The sequence below is a fragment of the Platichthys flesus genome, chromosome 9 (genome assembly GCF_949316205.1).
Source record: "Platichthys flesus chromosome 9, fPlaFle2.1, whole genome shotgun sequence".
Taxonomy (NCBI): domain Eukaryota; kingdom Metazoa; phylum Chordata; class Actinopteri; order Pleuronectiformes; family Pleuronectidae; genus Platichthys; species Platichthys flesus.
Window position 1 is genome coordinate 15,008,590 of NC_084953.1, and position 17,977 is coordinate 15,026,566.

At 42.1% G+C, this 17,977-nt stretch overlaps 2 protein-coding genes across 2 annotated transcripts; both read left to right on the forward strand.

Annotated features, from left to right (window-relative positions):
• Nucleotides 1-536: 536 nt before the first annotated feature.
• On the forward strand, nt 537-1,898 carry foxe3 (forkhead box E3). The gene has a single exon (XM_062395993.1). It carries the CDS (start codon nt 537-539, stop codon nt 1,812-1,814), a length of 1,278 nt encoding a protein of 425 aa, XP_062251977.1. The 3' UTR covers nt 1,815-1,898.
• Nucleotides 1,899-6,937: 5,039 nt separating this feature from the next.
• foxd2 (forkhead box D2) lies at nt 6,938-9,409 on the forward strand. The gene has a single exon (XM_062394775.1). It carries the CDS (start codon nt 7,402-7,404, stop codon nt 8,500-8,502), a length of 1,101 nt encoding a protein of 366 aa, XP_062250759.1. The 5' UTR covers nt 6,938-7,401; the 3' UTR covers nt 8,503-9,409.
• Nucleotides 9,410-17,977: the final 8,568 nt, after the last annotated feature.

Consider the following 17,977-nt stretch of genomic DNA (forward strand, 5'->3'; position numbering starts at 1 on the left):
TCTCACAATCCTCAAGGGGGTCCTTAGCTGAGAGAACCCCGGGATATAATTCTTTATCTGGACTGTTGAGATGATAAAAGGCCTTTTTGTAAAATAAAGTAATTTTTTTAACTAAATCCTTAAATCCCATCAACCCCAAGACAACAAGGGACAGAAAACGAACTACTATAAGACAATAATGAATAATACCTCAGACATTTTACTCCACGACTGCAAAATCCTGTACTTTAGTGTTTAACATGATATCACAGTAGAACTTATAGGTTCCTATGTGTCAGAGGGAATATTAAACTTTTCTTCTGGGCTCTGTCCTCCTGCCTCCATCGTCACCAGAGAGCCAGTGGCGTCATTCCTGCCCTGCCTTATAAAGCTGTCAACGCCTTTCTCTCACCTGGACTGACACACACAAACACCAGGGCAGGACAGTCGGGGCTATTACTGGACAGAAGAGGACCAGTCAGTGCCTGACTTTTCTTTTTATTCGGGTATTTCCCCCTCCTCAGCTGAAGATTTGGAGCTTTTACATTATTTCTTTTATGAATCTGGCAAATTACTCTTACTTCTCTGGCATGTGCAACATGACCGCAGAGACGCAGCACTCGCCCGCCGAGGCCAGTCCTGTCGTCCTGTCTCCAAACGTCAGCCTGGACTCTCCGCTGCCTCCTGCGCCGCCCCTGATGCTGCAGGCCCGGACCAGCAAGGAAAACGTTCTGATCAAGTCCGAGCCCAGTGGGGGCAGCCCCGGCGCGGAGGACGGAGCCGCCTTGGGCCAGACCGAGGAGCACCTGCCCACCGGGAGCCGCCGGAGGAAGAGGCCCGTCCAGAGGGGGAAACCTCCCTACAGCTACATCGCCCTCATCGCCATGGCCATCGCCAACTCCCCCGAGAGGAAGCTCACCCTGGGGGGCATCTACAAGTTCATCATGGAGCGGTTCCCCTTCTACAGGGAGAACTCCAAGAAGTGGCAGAACTCCATCCGCCACAACCTCACCCTCAACGACTGCTTCGTGAAGATCCCCCGGGAGCCCGGCCGACCAGGTAAAGGCAACTACTGGACCTTAGACCCCGCCGCCGAGGACATGTTTGACAACGGGAGCTTCCTGAGAAGGAGGAAGAGGTTCAAGCGCACAGATGTGAGCACCTACCCCGGGTACATGCAGAGCTCCAGCGCCTTCACCCCCACCCCAATGGGCAGACCCTCGTACCCCAACACCCTGTACGCCGGGATAGGGTCTGGTTATGGCTCCCAGCTGACGGCCACATCCCCGCATCATCCCGCCATGCTGCATCACTACCAGACCTCCGCAGGGGTCGGCCAGGGACAGCCGCGCATGTTCAGCATCGACAACATCATCAGCCAGCAGACGGTGGTGCAGAGCGGCCCGGGGGGAGACCTCAGCTCCCAGGCGCTGGGGCTGGGTGTCGGTGACCTGGGCAACATGACCTCCAGCTGCTCGGTCACCGGCACCGACCCGTCTGCGTGCTTCCAGACCCAGTCGATGAACCCCTCGGGGAACATGCTGGGCAGGAACAACGGGAACCTCGGGAACATCGGCTCCAATCTGGTCGCCGGGTACCCCTACTCATCCTCGGCCTCTCCTCCAAACCTGCCCGCCATGACCCAGTCCGGGTTCTCACCGGGGAGCTCCCAGGTTTACTGCTCCGGCAACCGGCTCTCCCTGCCGGCCCTGCGCCCGGGCTCCTGCGCCGAGCACACGGAGCAGCTGCTGGGCCTCTCCAACCCCATGAACTCCTACAACAACACCTACATGAGACAAGCCAACTTCGCATCAGGGTTAGACCGGTACATGTGAGACTTTATCTACGATAAAAGGTCCAAACTATTCACCGAAATATGGGTTAAATGGTCCCATAATGAAGAAGAGTCCCAGTGAGTCCATGCGTAATGAAACACAATGAGGCCTGAATCCAAACATAAATGGCCCCTGTCAGAATATTATTGGGATATAAAACATATTCCAAAATGTCTTAAATTGCTGAATAATGCTTCTCAATATATGTTTCTGTAAGGATTAATTTTACTTTTTCCAAAAATAGAAACGAAATGACTCACAATGACCGAGCCTCATGCAAAATACATTCCTATTTAAAAGGTGTAAAGCCATTTAAATCCGTTTGACACATTCCATGACTGTATGTCGACTTTAATGTTTTTTTATTGTGACACAGTTCGTTCGTATTTCCTGTATTTTGCAGTTTGTTTTTTAAAGTTCGTTATATTATTCATCAGTTGTTATTTTTCATGTAAATAGTTTGTATAAACACTTTAGTAAAAGAGAAGTGTTTTTATTGGTGAAGACAGGTGTTCTGAAAATAAATGCATTTTTTAAATAATTGTTGTCTTAATTATTTGACTATTTAAATGTCATTTTAAGTGATTCCGTTCCAGAGGGTTGATTCAAATAGTTGTTCTCATATATTGCTCCACTGATCAGTAACAACTATCATTTGTATAAAGTTTATTCTGATTTTGGCAAGAGGACTACAGATCTGAACTGAAAATAAGAAATCACATTTAGACAAATAAGGTCTTATTATTATTATTATTTAAGTGTTGCATCCAACTTCAGATCTTTAAATATTTGCCTGTTGTAATACAAATTAGATGTTTAACGTTAGCCTTGTTCACCAACACAAGGTAACAAGGCATGTGTGTCACATATATTAAGCTATTAAAAAACATATTAAACCTTTATAGCAAAGGGGCTATTATGAACAGAACGGATGTAAAGGTTAGAGTCAATAATTATAAACAAGTAACAACATTCATCATCATCATCTTCATCATCATCATCATCTCACTATAAAACAAATCCCAGGACAGGAGTAGTTGTTGAGTTGTATCTTCTCAAACTGTAAAACACAAACACATAGCTTTAACTTGGTTCAAAACTTGAAATAAAGGCCTGCCATTAAACACTGGGAGAAATTGTCATGCCAGTACAAACAACAGATGTAAAAGAATCACAAGTAGCCTGTAAATTCTCTGTTACACTTTTAATATAACTTCAGAGATAATAATCATCTTTTTCCACTTAAAATGTCTTATTTAATTCAATTTGTCTTGTTCCTCTTTGCAGGATCACTTCAGCAATAATCATTGTATTAGAAATGCTAATTCCTAAGCTTTATTAGTTTATTCTGTCACGTTCCTTTTCATATAAGACAAATGGTTTTCTGACAGTATTTTTTTACAATATTTGTATGATACACTTTTGTAATGATCCAGCTCTTAACTGCACATCCACTGACAGGACAAGCTAAGATCACATGAAGTTCTTGCCACAACCAAAATAAGTTTTACATAACTTTAAGTTATTCTCTTTAAATTTTAATTCCTCACAATATCTACGGTTTTGGTTGTGGAAACACATGTAAATATTTTGAGGAGCCAAAATAACACAAAAGAAAACAGTGACAAATCACTGGTTATCAATCAATGTATCAACGACTACTTAGATTTAAATTTTATTTGTTAGTTTTCTGTTGAAAATGAAAATATTAACTGAACATTCATCCTTCAAGTTAATTGGAGAAGCCTGGATGTTGTGCAACATGAAGTCATATTTCAAATTGGTGTAGTTGTCTGAATTCAAACATGTAAAGCAAAACTAAAAACTGTTAAAACAAGTCAATAAAGGAATGGGAATATAAATTATATTGTGACCAATCGTTAACAAGAAAAAATCTCCTCTGATATAATTTTTCACATGCAGGTGATCAGCATTTCCAACGATCCATGATGGGACTTTTCATTTCCATGTGTAAGTTGTGACACGTTTACAGGTTGATAAAAAGTTGCTTGTTGCTTGAAAGTTGCTGGCTTGAGGACTGTTATGAATCACATTAAATCCTTGAGGACACATCACAAACAGTCGATGGGCTCCATGCTGCCTTGTGTGCACAGAGAACCGTGAGGAACCAGCTGCTCCAGGTGAGAAGGTTCCACCACTAGATAGAAGCAAAAGCTAAAAGATGTTGACTTTTTTTAAGTCATAAAATATTGGCTTGTTTTGCAGTTTGTAAATTTGTTGCAAATAAGTTAATGAATCCACTAAGCAGATAGTAATGTCGTAAATGTTCATTTTGTAGCAGGAACGTGGCTGTCTGGCTCTATATATGTCAACAATTATAATACAGTCTTAACCTGATATTATATTGCTGTTAATTCTTTGACTTTAGTTTTATTGTTTGTTGTAGCCCTCTCATCTTCTGCTTCCTATTCTTCGTTAAATTTTTGATTTCATCTTTCTCTCACTGTTGTTCTCTTGTGTTCAATAAATGTTGGTTCCGTATATGAAGAATTAAAGGTTATAGACACAGGGCAAGAGAGAGAAAACTTTTATTTGGGAGAAAAACGTTTTCAGAACTGGTGGAGATTTAAGAACCTGGTGAAAAGTTCTGTATGTAAGATTTAGGTGAAAGGGATCTATTGGCCCAAATTGAATGTTAAGTAATCAAAGGGATGTTTTCACTTGTGTGATTCCTCTAAATTGTACAAATTGTGGTTTTCTTTGCCCAAGAATTGGGCCTTTATATTTAAAAACGTTTTACATCGGGAGCAGGTCCCCTCTACCATGTTTTTTACAGTAGCCCAGACTGGACAAACTAAAAACATTTATACTGAAGATTGCCACAGGTTCACTTTCATGTTTGGAAGGGGAGTGGAAGGTGAGGGGTATTCAGCTGCAACATGCAACTCCACCACTATATGTCACTAAACTCTCAAATCTGAACCTTTAAAGGTTTGTCTTTGTTACCTTTCTCCTATTTAATCACTTTGATTGGAAATCAATTATAACTAGCTCATGTGAACAGTGTTATACATTATGCTTTCCTATTATTGTGCATTTCATTCAATTAAGAATTGCCATACTTTATATTTGACCTTGATAGATAATATCATGTTAAATAAATACGATATTTCTACATTTCTTTCTGGATCACATTAATATGGAGGGACCCCATGACTGCCATTTGACTTAACTTTGAATTGCCAATTTTTGGTTACCTTAGAATATCTCCATAGATGTTAGTTATTCTACTTCATTCAAAACAGTTTTACAATATTTTTTACTTTTTCAAGGGAAGTGACTGCCATTGAATTCGAGAATTATTACTTTGCAAACACCAGGGGGCGCTTCAACACCACAAACTGCTGTGACAGGAAACTTTGCTCAAACGCAGTTGACGGCTCATTAATTGTCAGTCTCTGAAAACTTGTAGAAACTGAAATACTATATTCAATTTGAATAATAATAAGATTTTGATTTTTTTGAAATTATAAAATTAAATTGGAGCAAGTACACAGTTTTCCTGAATAAATTTAAACGGATTTTTTTTAAATAATCTAGTGTAAATACTGCACGAATAATAGGCCAGTGTATTTTTGAATGGGTGACGTAGCCCGTGTTTTACTGTCAGATACAATATTGGTTTCTAAAACAGCAAAAACATCAACAAGTCTAGACATAAATAATTACAGCTTTGATATGCAAGAAAGACATCCCATTATTATGTGATCCACATAACAGGAGACAGTGTGGGAGGCAAAGTAAACAATATATTACATCAACAAATAAACAAATAAACAAGTAAACAAATAAAATACTCTGCCACATAAAGGCATTACGATAGAAAATATGCAATAATATGAGCCTGTATTGAGACGTGGAGAGAGTGTAGTCCCTGTGGGGCAGTTGACAGGAAAGTGTCAGGATCTATTTCAGATTTTAAAAGGCTTGTGACAGGCAGGTCAGAGAGGAGGACACACGGCTCAGTCGGAGCTTCTGCTGGGTATTAAAGGGGCTGCGTGCTTCACTTCAACTGGATTCCTCAGTCGTCTTCTTCATAAACAAAAAAAAAAAAGCAAGCAAACACATTGATGATAGTAGCTTTTTTATGAAAACGCATTTTAGACAAGCAGCAAGATAGATCAGGCGCTGATGTAAAGCCAGTACAATAACTCTGCGGTGTAATGAACTGGAATGTCCCCCCTGCTCCAAATGAGCCCGCAGGCATTACGCACACGTTACACATTGTCATCTGCTGGCCCTTCTCTTCTGACGAAGACGAATTGGAGCAGGTTGTAGCAGACTGTGCCCCCGTGCACTCTGCAGAACCATACCGAAAATGTAATGTTGTGACTTTTCGACAAGGAAAATACAAAACCCGTGAGAAGGGATCATGGAACAGACGACGGGCCAAAATCTTAAAAAAACCTCAATTAAACGTCAAACAAAGCAAATCTGGCGATATATTTTATATGCATACACTCAGTACGAGAAAATACCCATCTCTGAATTTACCAAATACATCATCTTTGAAAAGGACCTAATAATAATAATAATAATAATAATAATAAAAAAAAAAATAATAATAATAATAATATAAAAATGATATATTGTATGTAATTATCATATCCCTATAAACAAATCAACGTAAACGATATTTAAATACTTAGTATTGTGGCTGTTTAATAAAATCATCATCGGTGACTGTGCACCTTATTCTCCCATACTGAAAATAAACAAATTAGGATTTTATCATAATTTGGTCAGTTAGACATCATTTGTTTTAAATTCATTTTTAGACATATTTCTATTTGTGAACAGTCTAGGTCGATAATATATTGATCAAGTACAGAGTAAAGGTGATGTTCACAATACCAAACAAATGACAACTTGAAATTATTATATACATCCGATCAACCGACGAGATCCACAGATTTGTCGTTGTTATTTTTTAACTTCACTTATTTTAAATCAAACATGATTTCAAGATCCATGAGCTGATATTACTTGCTGCAGAGTTATCGCATCCAGTTCCTGGTAATGGTGACTCAAAGACCACGTGACCAGCGTGGCCCTATAAATACCTTTTGAGAGCTAAGGAGGATAGTGTGACAAGTCTGGCTGGATACCTACCCAATCCCGTGCGTAAAAGATATTTTGGAAAGATACTTGGATTCCCAGAGTCAGCTTTATAAATTGACCTACAGAACAAACCGATCGTGGGCGGAATCAATTGCAGACTGAAGACAACTGAAGTGTGCATCGGTGCAAGATCGATGATCTCTGATTGTCATTTTTACGCGTGAAAACCAAGAAGTTGTTCGCTGGATGAGGACCTCGCACGGCCCCGCTTGACCAGCCACGGACGACCAGGAATCGCCCAAGCCACAGGTCAAAGAGTTATTTCTATTTTTGAATAGATTCTAGCCATGTGTGCATTCAATAGTTGGAGATAAAGCTGCAGCCCAAGTCTGGTGTGGTTGTACGGGGGAGTGTGTGTGTGTGCGCGCTCTCGCTCTGAAGCCTCACCGGACCACAGGAGGAGGAAATCTGGGAGAGTGGAGGAAGAGAAGCGGCGTCTCCAAGGATGACTTTAGGGACGGATATGTCCGATAGCTCAGCACTGTCCGAAGATGTGGACATCGACGTAGTCGGGGGAGACATATCCGTGGGAAAAGACGGAAAGTACATTCACCACGAGTTCAACTTGGACAATGACTCCGACGATAACTACTCCCAGAACGCGGCAGAGAGGGTGTCCTCTCCCGGGCTCAGCAGCTCCGACTGTCCGTCAGAGCAGATGGGGTCCGGCGCAGAGGCTGGGACCGTGATCGGGGACAAAGCCAGAAAAAGTGCACTTGTGAAACCACCGTACTCTTACATCGCCCTCATCACCATGTCCATCCTGCAGAGCCCCAAGAAGCGCCTCACTCTCAGCGAGATCTGCGAGTTCATCAGCAGCAGATTCCCCTACTACCGGGAGAAGTTCCCTGCGTGGCAAAACTCTATCCGCCACAACCTTTCCTTGAACGACTGCTTCGTGAAGATCCCGCGGGAGCCTGGCAATCCCGGGAAGGGCAACTACTGGACCCTCGACCCGGACTCCGCAGACATGTTCGACAACGGGAGCTTCTTGCGCAGGAGGAAGCGCTTCAAGAGGCATCAAACTAACGAAATCCTCAGGGACGTCGGTGGTTTCCTACCCGGGTTTGGATACGGCCCGTATGGATACAACTATGGACTTCAGCTGCAGAGCTTCCACGCAGCTCACAACCCGTATCACCCACACCACACAGGTGGCTCCTTCCCGTTCCCCAACGCGCCCTGCACCTTGCCCTCATCAGCCGCACTGTTCCCTGCGCCTCATCCCCTGCCCTCGCTTTTAGGCGCTGATTTGAGAAAAAACTTTTACCCCCAACTAAGCCCTTCTCTGGCGCCTCTCAAGGCGGACTCCAGCACCCCGAGCCGGCCTTCGTTCTCCATTGACAATATCATCGGCGCAGCCAACTCCTCCGCTTCTTCCTACGGCGCGCAGCCGGGCAGCCAGGCGCAGATCCTGGCCATGTTGACCCCAGCTCTTGCCTCTGCTTCCAGTCACTTGACCCTACAGGACAGCATATTACAGCCTGGGCCACAGAGTGAGACATTCGCCAGCAAACCCCCCAACATGAACACTTGTCCTTTTTAAAAGGAAACAAAAACAGACACAGAAACCACAAAATGTCCGTTGACCACATTTTATTAAAAAGCCACCTGTGGCACAGTCCCACGTGAAGGTAGGCGGAACATTCTAACTAAGAGTGTTTTTCCAGTTTGCTAACAATGTTAAGAGAGGAGAGAACGTTTTATTTATGGCTTGTAAATATGTGTATAATATGGAGAGACCAAGGGAAGAGAAGGAGAGGGATCTTTTTTCAAACAATGCTGGGCCTGCAATCTGCCATGTGGCCTTCATTTGTCAGTGGGAGGAAAAAACAACAAAAAAAACGATCCTGTTATTTTATAAGTTAAAGGTGTCACCCGTGGTTTTATGGGGTTGATTCACGATTTAAAAAAAAATATAATTGAGAATTCTATCATGATTTGTGCTTTTTTTTTTCCTTTTCTTTTTGTGCATCGTGAGAAAAAAATGGCACTGTTGTTGTTGACATATTTAGGCTGACAAGAGACGGCAAACTCAGGTTTTCTTAGAAAGCACATGGAGATGAAAGAGGGGAGGGGGGTTTCTGACACAATGACCATTTCCCCCCCACCCCTCTGAATATCTACCACCAGGTGAATTTGTGACAATATCATTTCATGTTGTTTGACACTTAGGCTGTGTGTTTTTTTGTTTGTATAAAAAAGAGCGCTTTACCTCTCTCCAACCTTATAACTGTTGTTCGTTCTTATCTATTTCACGATTCAATCTGTGGAACATAACGTATGTCGTGTGTTGCCAATAGAGAGAGAGAGAGAGAGAGAGGGCGAGAGAGAGAGAATCCTAAATGTTCATAGGTCATTTCTGTTGTAATGACAAGAATAATAAATGTTTGTGAATTTGAAAAAAGAGAGAACATCGTTATTCATTTATTTTATTTCATGAAGGTGCTAAAGAGATGTCGTTCCTCTGAAAGGGTAAACAAACAATGGATGATTTAAATTCACTTAAATCAAATTATTGGTGTTAACCTTCAAAATTAATTCTTTTGAAATGTGTTGCAGGATTTCAATTGAGCACATTTTCTATTTGGATAAATGCGCACGAATAGGAAGGCTAATCTTTACGGATTAAGGCCAAACCTTGATATTAATTATTGTTCCAATCAGCTCCCCATTATAATAAATTCAGACGTGACCACTTGCAACAACAGGATCAGACAAACTCGATTAGACTTGCAGTGAGCTGGGCATCAAAGATCACCACGAAATTCAGTTTGAATATTTCAAACGCGACTTGATGTAAATAACATGATGAATATCACGCAACAGTGCGCAAGTATCCCTCTTGTCTCGCTGGCTTTGTAAAGCACAGTTTCCTTGCACCTCCCCCCCCACCCCCCGCCTAAATGAATAGGTCATGCTAGCGGGCCTCGGCGGTGCGTAATTGAAAGTGAACAAGGATATACCCACGGTCCTTTTGGGACTTTCGTTGCTAATTTGTTGCAGCATTTTTCACCGGTCTCCCTAATCCACCATAATGCGGCTTTCTGGGCCGTTTGTTGATGTTGTCAGCGCGGACCCCTGGCCCAGGGGAGAGAATGTGCGCGCAGCGAGCGGTCCCCCCTGTGAGCCCAGCCACACACACACACGTTTTCAGAACCCCTGAAAAGCAATCTTCTCAAAAGGCCCTCGGTTTTTGCCTCGCTTTCATGTCATCGTGTGTTGTCTCGGGACACGTATAAAAGAAGCAGTGGGACTCGTCCGGCCACAGAAAACAGGCCCATTGGTCTTTTTTCCAGAGTTGTTGGAGCACATGTTTCCAGACAGAAGGCGGGTGTAAAGCCTCTTTTATTCACCAGACCTGTGCGTAAATGGTTAAATTAGTTTGTGGGTGTTTTGACAGATGATTATTACGGATGAAGGGTGGGAGGGCTGACTCCTCTGTTTTCCCTCAGCACAGCTCACTGAAAGTCTTTAAACGAAAACTAACACATGACTACTTTCTTTATGCGCGACCGGCCTCTCTTTCTTTCTTTTCCTCCTTTCTCTCTCCTTGTTAGCGCAAATTGGGCCAATTGATAAATCTGAGAAACAATCAAAGCCCGTCCTCCCTCTGTTCAATCGACCATGTTAATTGATACCCTGCATACATAATTTGCTAAGTAAATGAGGTGGAACAAACATTAGCGGACTTTTGAAGTTTTCTCAGCGCAGCCGCTCGGACAGGGAGTCAATACGCACCGCATCAGTCCATTAAAATCCACATGGAGCGTTTGCAGGGGTGGTTAAATAAGCATTTAAGTAACGACAGGAACGAGAAGCAAGCCAATAAAAATCGCTAGACACAAAGCATAACGCACGCACACACACACACACACACACACACACACACACACACAAACACCACACTGGATCTGCCAGGGAGGAGAGGTCCAGCCAAAGATACACACTTTGAAAATGGACGATTTGAGACTGAGCACATTTGTATAGATCTTCAGTGGTGTCTCCTGTCTGCAGTGAGATTACATACCTGGAACTTGCTCTTCCTCAAACCACCACAAACACTGTGCACACATTAGACATCCGGAGGGCGCATCTTCCAAAAGCGCCCTATCATTTTTCACTTCCAGGTCCTAATGGGATATCATCACTGCCCATGTATCGACACCTTAATATACTTCAGAGACCCTGCCCTCCGTGGCGGGCTGTCACTCTGAGACCACACGCAGTTTACCCCAAAGAGAGAGTGCGCCTTTAGTTGTAGGAGACACAGACATTTGTCATTATTCAAGACGAAATTGGGACTGAGCGATATGTGGAGTGACAGCCAAATGACGCGAGAGTCACTAAAAACACATTTATAATTTCACCGTGTCTTTCTAAAAGCTTCCACATGCTGTTGGGTCGTAAACACAGTAAGCAGCCTTAACGCCGTATTTGGTGCCGATATTTTATTTAGAGACCAAGATGTCAACATCATTTCGATTGTGTTTGCACACTAAAGGATTTCTTCATTTAGGATTCGCTCAAAAACGACAGGAAGTCATTATTATTATTATTACTATTATTATTACTATTATTATTATTATTACGATTATTATGATTATTATGATTATTGTTATTTGTAGTAGTATTAGTCGTAGCAGTAGTCGTATTAAAATTTTTAGCATTATCCGTTAATCTGTTTCATTTAAGGGGAATTAAGTCAAATGAAATCGCTTCGATCTTTCATTGCCAATAACGTTAGGTCGTTGATCGATACACTGCTGGGTCTTGAAGGACACGAAGACAGAAGGTGTGCTGACACTACGAGGGAAGATTGTTTGTACATGCGTACGTGTGTGTGTGTGTGTGTGCGTGCAGGTATGCACACGATGTCAGGGTGGTCTTCAAGGTCGATCGTGAAATTAAACAGTAAGTCATTATTCACAAACTGTATATAATAAATATAATATAATATAATATAATATAATATAATATAATATAATATAATATAATATAATATAATATTATGCACATTGTGGGATACCCATTATTATTATTATTATTATTATTATTATTATTATTATTATCATCATTTCATTTCACCTGACTTTTAACGTGGCCCCTTCAAACTGTTTTATTCCACATTTTAAAGGATTAAGTGGACAATATATACAAAGGAAGTGGCAGGTGCTAAATCAAGTCGCCCAATTTAACATAAGGCCCAATAACACAGCATTAATATTATAGATTTAAGTTATGACTCTGATGATTAGGCCTATACTTTTTTGGACTTGGTTTTCCCACTCCTGAAAACAGAACCGTATTTTACTTGGTGGGGACATATACCCATCTCTCTCTCTCTCTCTCTCTCTCTCTCTCTCTCTCACACACACACACAAACACACACTAACACACACACACACACAAACACACACTCACACAAACAGCCTTGCTAGCCCCACTGATCATTTTCCCTCATAAACCTGCAACTTGTTGAGCTTGTAAAACTGTTGCAACGCTTGTGCACTTCTTTACCTTTATGGCCCGGGGAATACATCTTAACATGTTCTGTGTGTGTGTGTGTGTTTCTCTCTGTGTCTGTGCACACGGCAGACGAGCCTCCGCGCCCCCGCAGAGGAATGTTGGCCCGTCCCACGGCTCCCCGGCCTGGAGGAGAGGAGAGGCGAGCCGCGGCCCTGGCTGCACCGCCGCTATAAATCACAGCCTCCCCTCGCCGCTCGCTGTCTCCCTGCAGCCTCCGTGTTTTTGCAACAGACAGAGGAATCTTTCGCTTAATTAATTTAGAAAGTGTAAATAAACCGCGGACAGTGAACTCCCCATCATCTCTGGAAACACAATATTAACCTTGGAAGATCTTCGCCTCGCCGACTCTGACGCACTAAACGAACACCTGCTGTAGAGAGAGAGAGGGAGAGAGGGGGGGGGGGACTCGTGCGTGCGCTTGCACACACACTCACACACACAATGTATCAATGCAGGGGTATTAATGACTGCTGGTGTTATATCCTGCAAAGTTCACTGGAACTTGATAGCAGGTGATGCTACAACGGCATTTAGAGGTGCGCATGTGTGTTTACTGTAAAGTCTGGATCGTGTAGGCCTTTTAAGAAAGAGAAAAAAAAACAAATCTATTTGCTATGACATTTTCATTCAACAGTTAACAAATCGGTCTTTGGTGCTGTCCCGTTCAGGTGCGTGATTTGTGCGCAACTTTGGAACAACTCGTCCCTTTGACAACAATTCCTTTTTTCTATCAGACAGACAGCGGCAGCAGTGTATGTGCAGTAGTATCCGCGTGTGCTTTCATGTGACAAAGAAACACGCAGAAATTCCCACGCGAACGATCGTACCCTGACTTTCCACACAAGTTGCGAGGGAATGATTACGCATGAGTCAGATCAGCCACCTGATCCAAATCACGCACAGGGTTTTACAGTAGACCTATCAGGCTACAACAACAGCATAATAACAGATAACGGCTATAGAACACATGAGGCATGTCTTGATCCATTATAAGTGTCAGCAGGTCACACACACAGTTGCAGCGCACACATCCAGATTAGAAAACAATAAAAGCTTCTCAACATGAGTGGCTATAAACCTAAAGCGCTTAGAATCACTTACTGAGAATATATTGGACACAATCTCAGATGTCTTCCATACCGTTGAGAGGGGAATGACAGTGGTTCATATGAGTTGTGTGACCCCTCACCCTTGAACTATATTACACTGATGGAAGCTCAGGTGGTTTTATTTAGGGAATTTGAGACGCCCTCTGGCTCACGTTAAAACGTAGAACTCACAGGGGTGTGAGTGAAAATCAAAGTATCGTGTTGGACTACTGAAAACATATAATCATATACTCACTTTCTCTGCTACCATCTTAAGAAATGAAATCTAATTTTACGAATCCAAAGAATACTTATCAGCGTCCCCTGGTGGTCCTTGGACCCTAGAGTGGGCACCATGCCTCTCGCTTATCCACCAGTGTCGTCGCTTTGGTTTTTACGCACGGAGGAAGATCAGTGGCTTCACTCCGTGGCTCTGATCGAGAGGCGCAGCTGCTGGAGGCTCCTCTCTCTGGTGCCATGCGGGCGCTTTCACTGCAGGCTTCTTCCATTTGACCTTTTGTTGCCAGGATCCACTGCGATCACTGGCAGCTTCGTAACCCATTTAGTATACTCCACAATTATTGATAATTATCGAATATTTTAAATGGTAATCCCATGTCAATTCCTTTTTCAATGTTGAGAGCAATTATACAAATTTCTTCCCATAGTGGGCAAAATAAAATTATCATGCTTATATAAGACATATAAGAAAATAAGAAAAAAAGAAGTTGTTTGACTTGAATGTCCACAATAAACCTCTGAACTTGCTCTCCCTGGATCATTGACACAATTTGCTTTTCGTTTTGTGTGCCATATATAAACATTTTACAATTATTTTGTGCACTAAAGTAAGACATTAAATCCTTATTCTAGCCTTATATGAACAATCACAAATATTTATTTTGAATATTTTTTTTTCTCAATTCGTACAAGAGTTTTCATATGAGATTTTATGTGTAATTCAATTTGTCTGCTGTTTTAACTATCATAAGCACTTGTGTTGATGTGGTTTTTAAGTGTGTAATGAGTATAAGCTATAGTGAAGTTGAACATAAAGCCAGCTCCGGGTATGACACATATATTAGAAATACCAGGGACACTCCTCCGCCTCCTGTGTCCCCTAAGAAAGATGGAAGTGAAACTTTGTTTAAGTTGACATCTAATCTTTTTCAGCGTGAAAGTGTGTTTTCAGAAAAAGTAAGGGGGAAAACCTTGCTATAAAATTGGAGTTTACTATCCAGAGTGAAATGCGATCATGCTGGGGTCGTGGGGCCAAACTTTTTAAGACTAATGTTTATTTAGAGAAGTGAGCGCTGTCTATGGGACTCCCCGTTCTCCCAGAATGCTGCACTAATGTCTTTACCAGGCCGGAGCAGACCACCAGTAAGACTCTCTGCAGCTCTGCAGTCATGCTGTGGCCTTTCTGAAACACCACTACACCCAATGCATATCATGTAGATAGAAGATAAGCGTACTGTGTCCTACTAGTCTCACTAAACCATAAGACTGCAGGCTGGATGTCATTAAGTGGATAGTTTAACATCTCCACGGATGAGCTGCTTTACAAATAAATCATCTAATGCAATGGAAAGCCACCATAAAAATAATATATTTAATATTAAATATCAAAAATATCTTCTAAAAATAGCTCTATTCAGTTTCTAAAAACTCTGTTTGATCTGTTCTCCTTCAAATTTTGAAGCTGCCAAATAAAACCTTTTAACTTCTTTGGTGGTACTTTTGTTATCTTTTTCAGAAATAAGCCTCATCACAGTATTTAGTAAAAGTCTGCTACTTAATTTACCCATTTTTGAGCCAACCAGGCCAACCTTTTTCTTAATTTCCCTGAAAAGAAAGTTATTCATCATCACATCCAGAGAAGCATTTAAATATGATAATAGTTTGATTATAAAGTGTAAAAAGGGGCATACTTGCGGTGCTTTTCCTCGGTGCTTGGAGAGCAGCAGCGTGTTTTCTTACAGTTTGTAAAATTGAATTAGATACGGCGGGGAATCTAACCTCTCGCCAGAGCTGCATATTTTTCACCGCTCAGGTTTTAGTGTTCCTCGGGTATTTTTGTTTTCTCAGCTGGAGCTGCCATTAGACATTGTGTCCATGCATGCCGTCCATTTCTATCTCTACCATCTCTCCTCTCTAACAGCCCCCCCCCCCCCCACCCCCCCTTCAACAACACCTCACTTTCTCTCCGCCTCTGGGCAGATCACACTCCGCCACCAACGATGATCTGACACACACTGACTGGACAGGAGTGCACCAGGCCCGTGGACCATGGGCATGCGCACTGTGCACACAGTGTACCCTGTGTATACACAGGAAATCTCCTGTAGGCCCAGGAACGTGTGTCAAGTGACAGTGTTAATCACAGAGGGCACTTTGTTTCTTTCTGGAAATTTTCTCAAAGATTTGTCCGAAGTGGTTAAGTTTGTTTTCACATGTGTGGGTCAGCATTCCATAAATGTTATCAAACCAGTACATCGAATAATTCCAAAGCATATTTTTGTGGATCTAACAGGGTTAAAATAGAAATGTATGAAAATTACACTCGTAATTTGAAAGTTCAAAATAAAAGGTCAAAAGGTCCTTTTGAAGAAAAAACTGTTATTTCTGTTTTATATTGTGTAATAACAGCCTCTTGCTCAAACTTAGTTAGCACTGAAGTATCCAGTTTTCAAAGATGGACACCTTCCTCTATGTGAGTGATCAACTCAAAGTGCCCGTGCAATTGCGCACAATATAGGCCCATATGATTCTCCAGCACATAAGAGCCCTGAGGATCCACAATAGCAGTTATGGAGTCGGCAGCATCACAGCCTGCGAGAAGCCACTTCACGTGGAGAGGCAGAGTGTACAGGAAGAGTCAAGGCACGGAGGGAGGTGGATGAAGATGCAGAGAGATTAAGAGAAAGTTAAAATAAGATATACATGTTATTTTATAGTGTGTTATGTTAGTGCAAAGTGGTATTTTTACAGCGCAGAACAGTTTATTTATAAGGACAAATATTATCTTCATAATACACACACACTCATATTCTGTAAATATACATGCAGACACACACACACACACACACACACACACACACACTGCTATTTTCCTTACTATAACATGGATTAGCTGATAAATTCAACGTGTGGCAGGAGGTTTAGATTAATAAAGGCTTTCCATATCAGCTCATATTCGACTTGCTCAGCGCAGGTAGACAAAACACAATTTAAGTCTTATGAATAGCAGCCGCTACAAAGAGCTGCTCTTCCAATACCTCACACATGTCAACTCACGCACAGACTCATTAAACTGGCTCTGTGAGGGAATAAAACCTGCAAGGTCTTCCTTTACGTTTCTATTTTCTTTTCTCTTTTTACATTTCACTTTATTAATCTAAAAAATAAATGGACAGAGACGCCTTACTGTGTTTCACTGTGTCACTGTGTGTGTTCATTGCCCCTAGGACTCAGAGTCGAAATCCAATTAGAACTGATGCATCATAATGGAGTGTATTTTTACATCTGGGAGTGTCTGCATGTGAGTGTGTGTGTGTGTGTGTGTGTGTGTGTGTGTGTGTGTGTGTGTGTGTGTGCGAGTACAAGGGAGTTCACAGAAGACCCTGGTTGAAAGAGGAGCCGAATGAAAAGGCCAAAGATGATAAGGCCAATCTCAGGCTCATTATAGAGGAGAAATGTCAAACATAAAGAAAGGAAAAGCAGAGAAGAGAAACATCCTCCGGAGTGAGAGGCTGCATGTTACACGGGTGAAATAGCCTGAGATTGTACTCTGAGTAGAGCGAAAGGGGCATCTGCTTGTGGGTGTGTGTGTGTGTGTGTGTGTATGAGTGTGTGTGTGTGTGTGTGTGCATTTGGATGGGGAGTAGGTTAATGCTGCTTGTGACTAGTAGAGTCATTTCACAGGCTAGAGGCACGGCTGGATGATGGATTGGAAACTGAAGGGGTGAGCAGATGGATAAGTACAGAAAGTGAGGTTAAGTGGAAGTTAGATGTTGCAGATCTAAGTAGATCAAGAGTGGGGGCGAGCATGTGTGTATGTGTGTGTGTGCGTGAGATAGAGAACGAGAGTGACAGAGAGCGTGTGATGAAGGGAGGAAGAGAAGAATGAGATATCTATATATACAGAGAGCTAGCCAAAATAAGCGTCAATGATGTATTGGTGAATAATTTCATGCCAGTATATTTAAGATTAGTGTTCAATTGGTGGCACCAACGTGTTTCTCAAAGTGTGCACCGTAAATTTTTATTAAAAGTCTAGAGTGAAAAGGTGAAGTGAGAAAGGGCGACAATGAACCTGTCAGCCGTGTGAAAATTCCTCCTGCTCAGTGGCAGTCATGAAAATCAAACCCGCAATTTCCACTTCAGATATTGGTCTGTTTCATG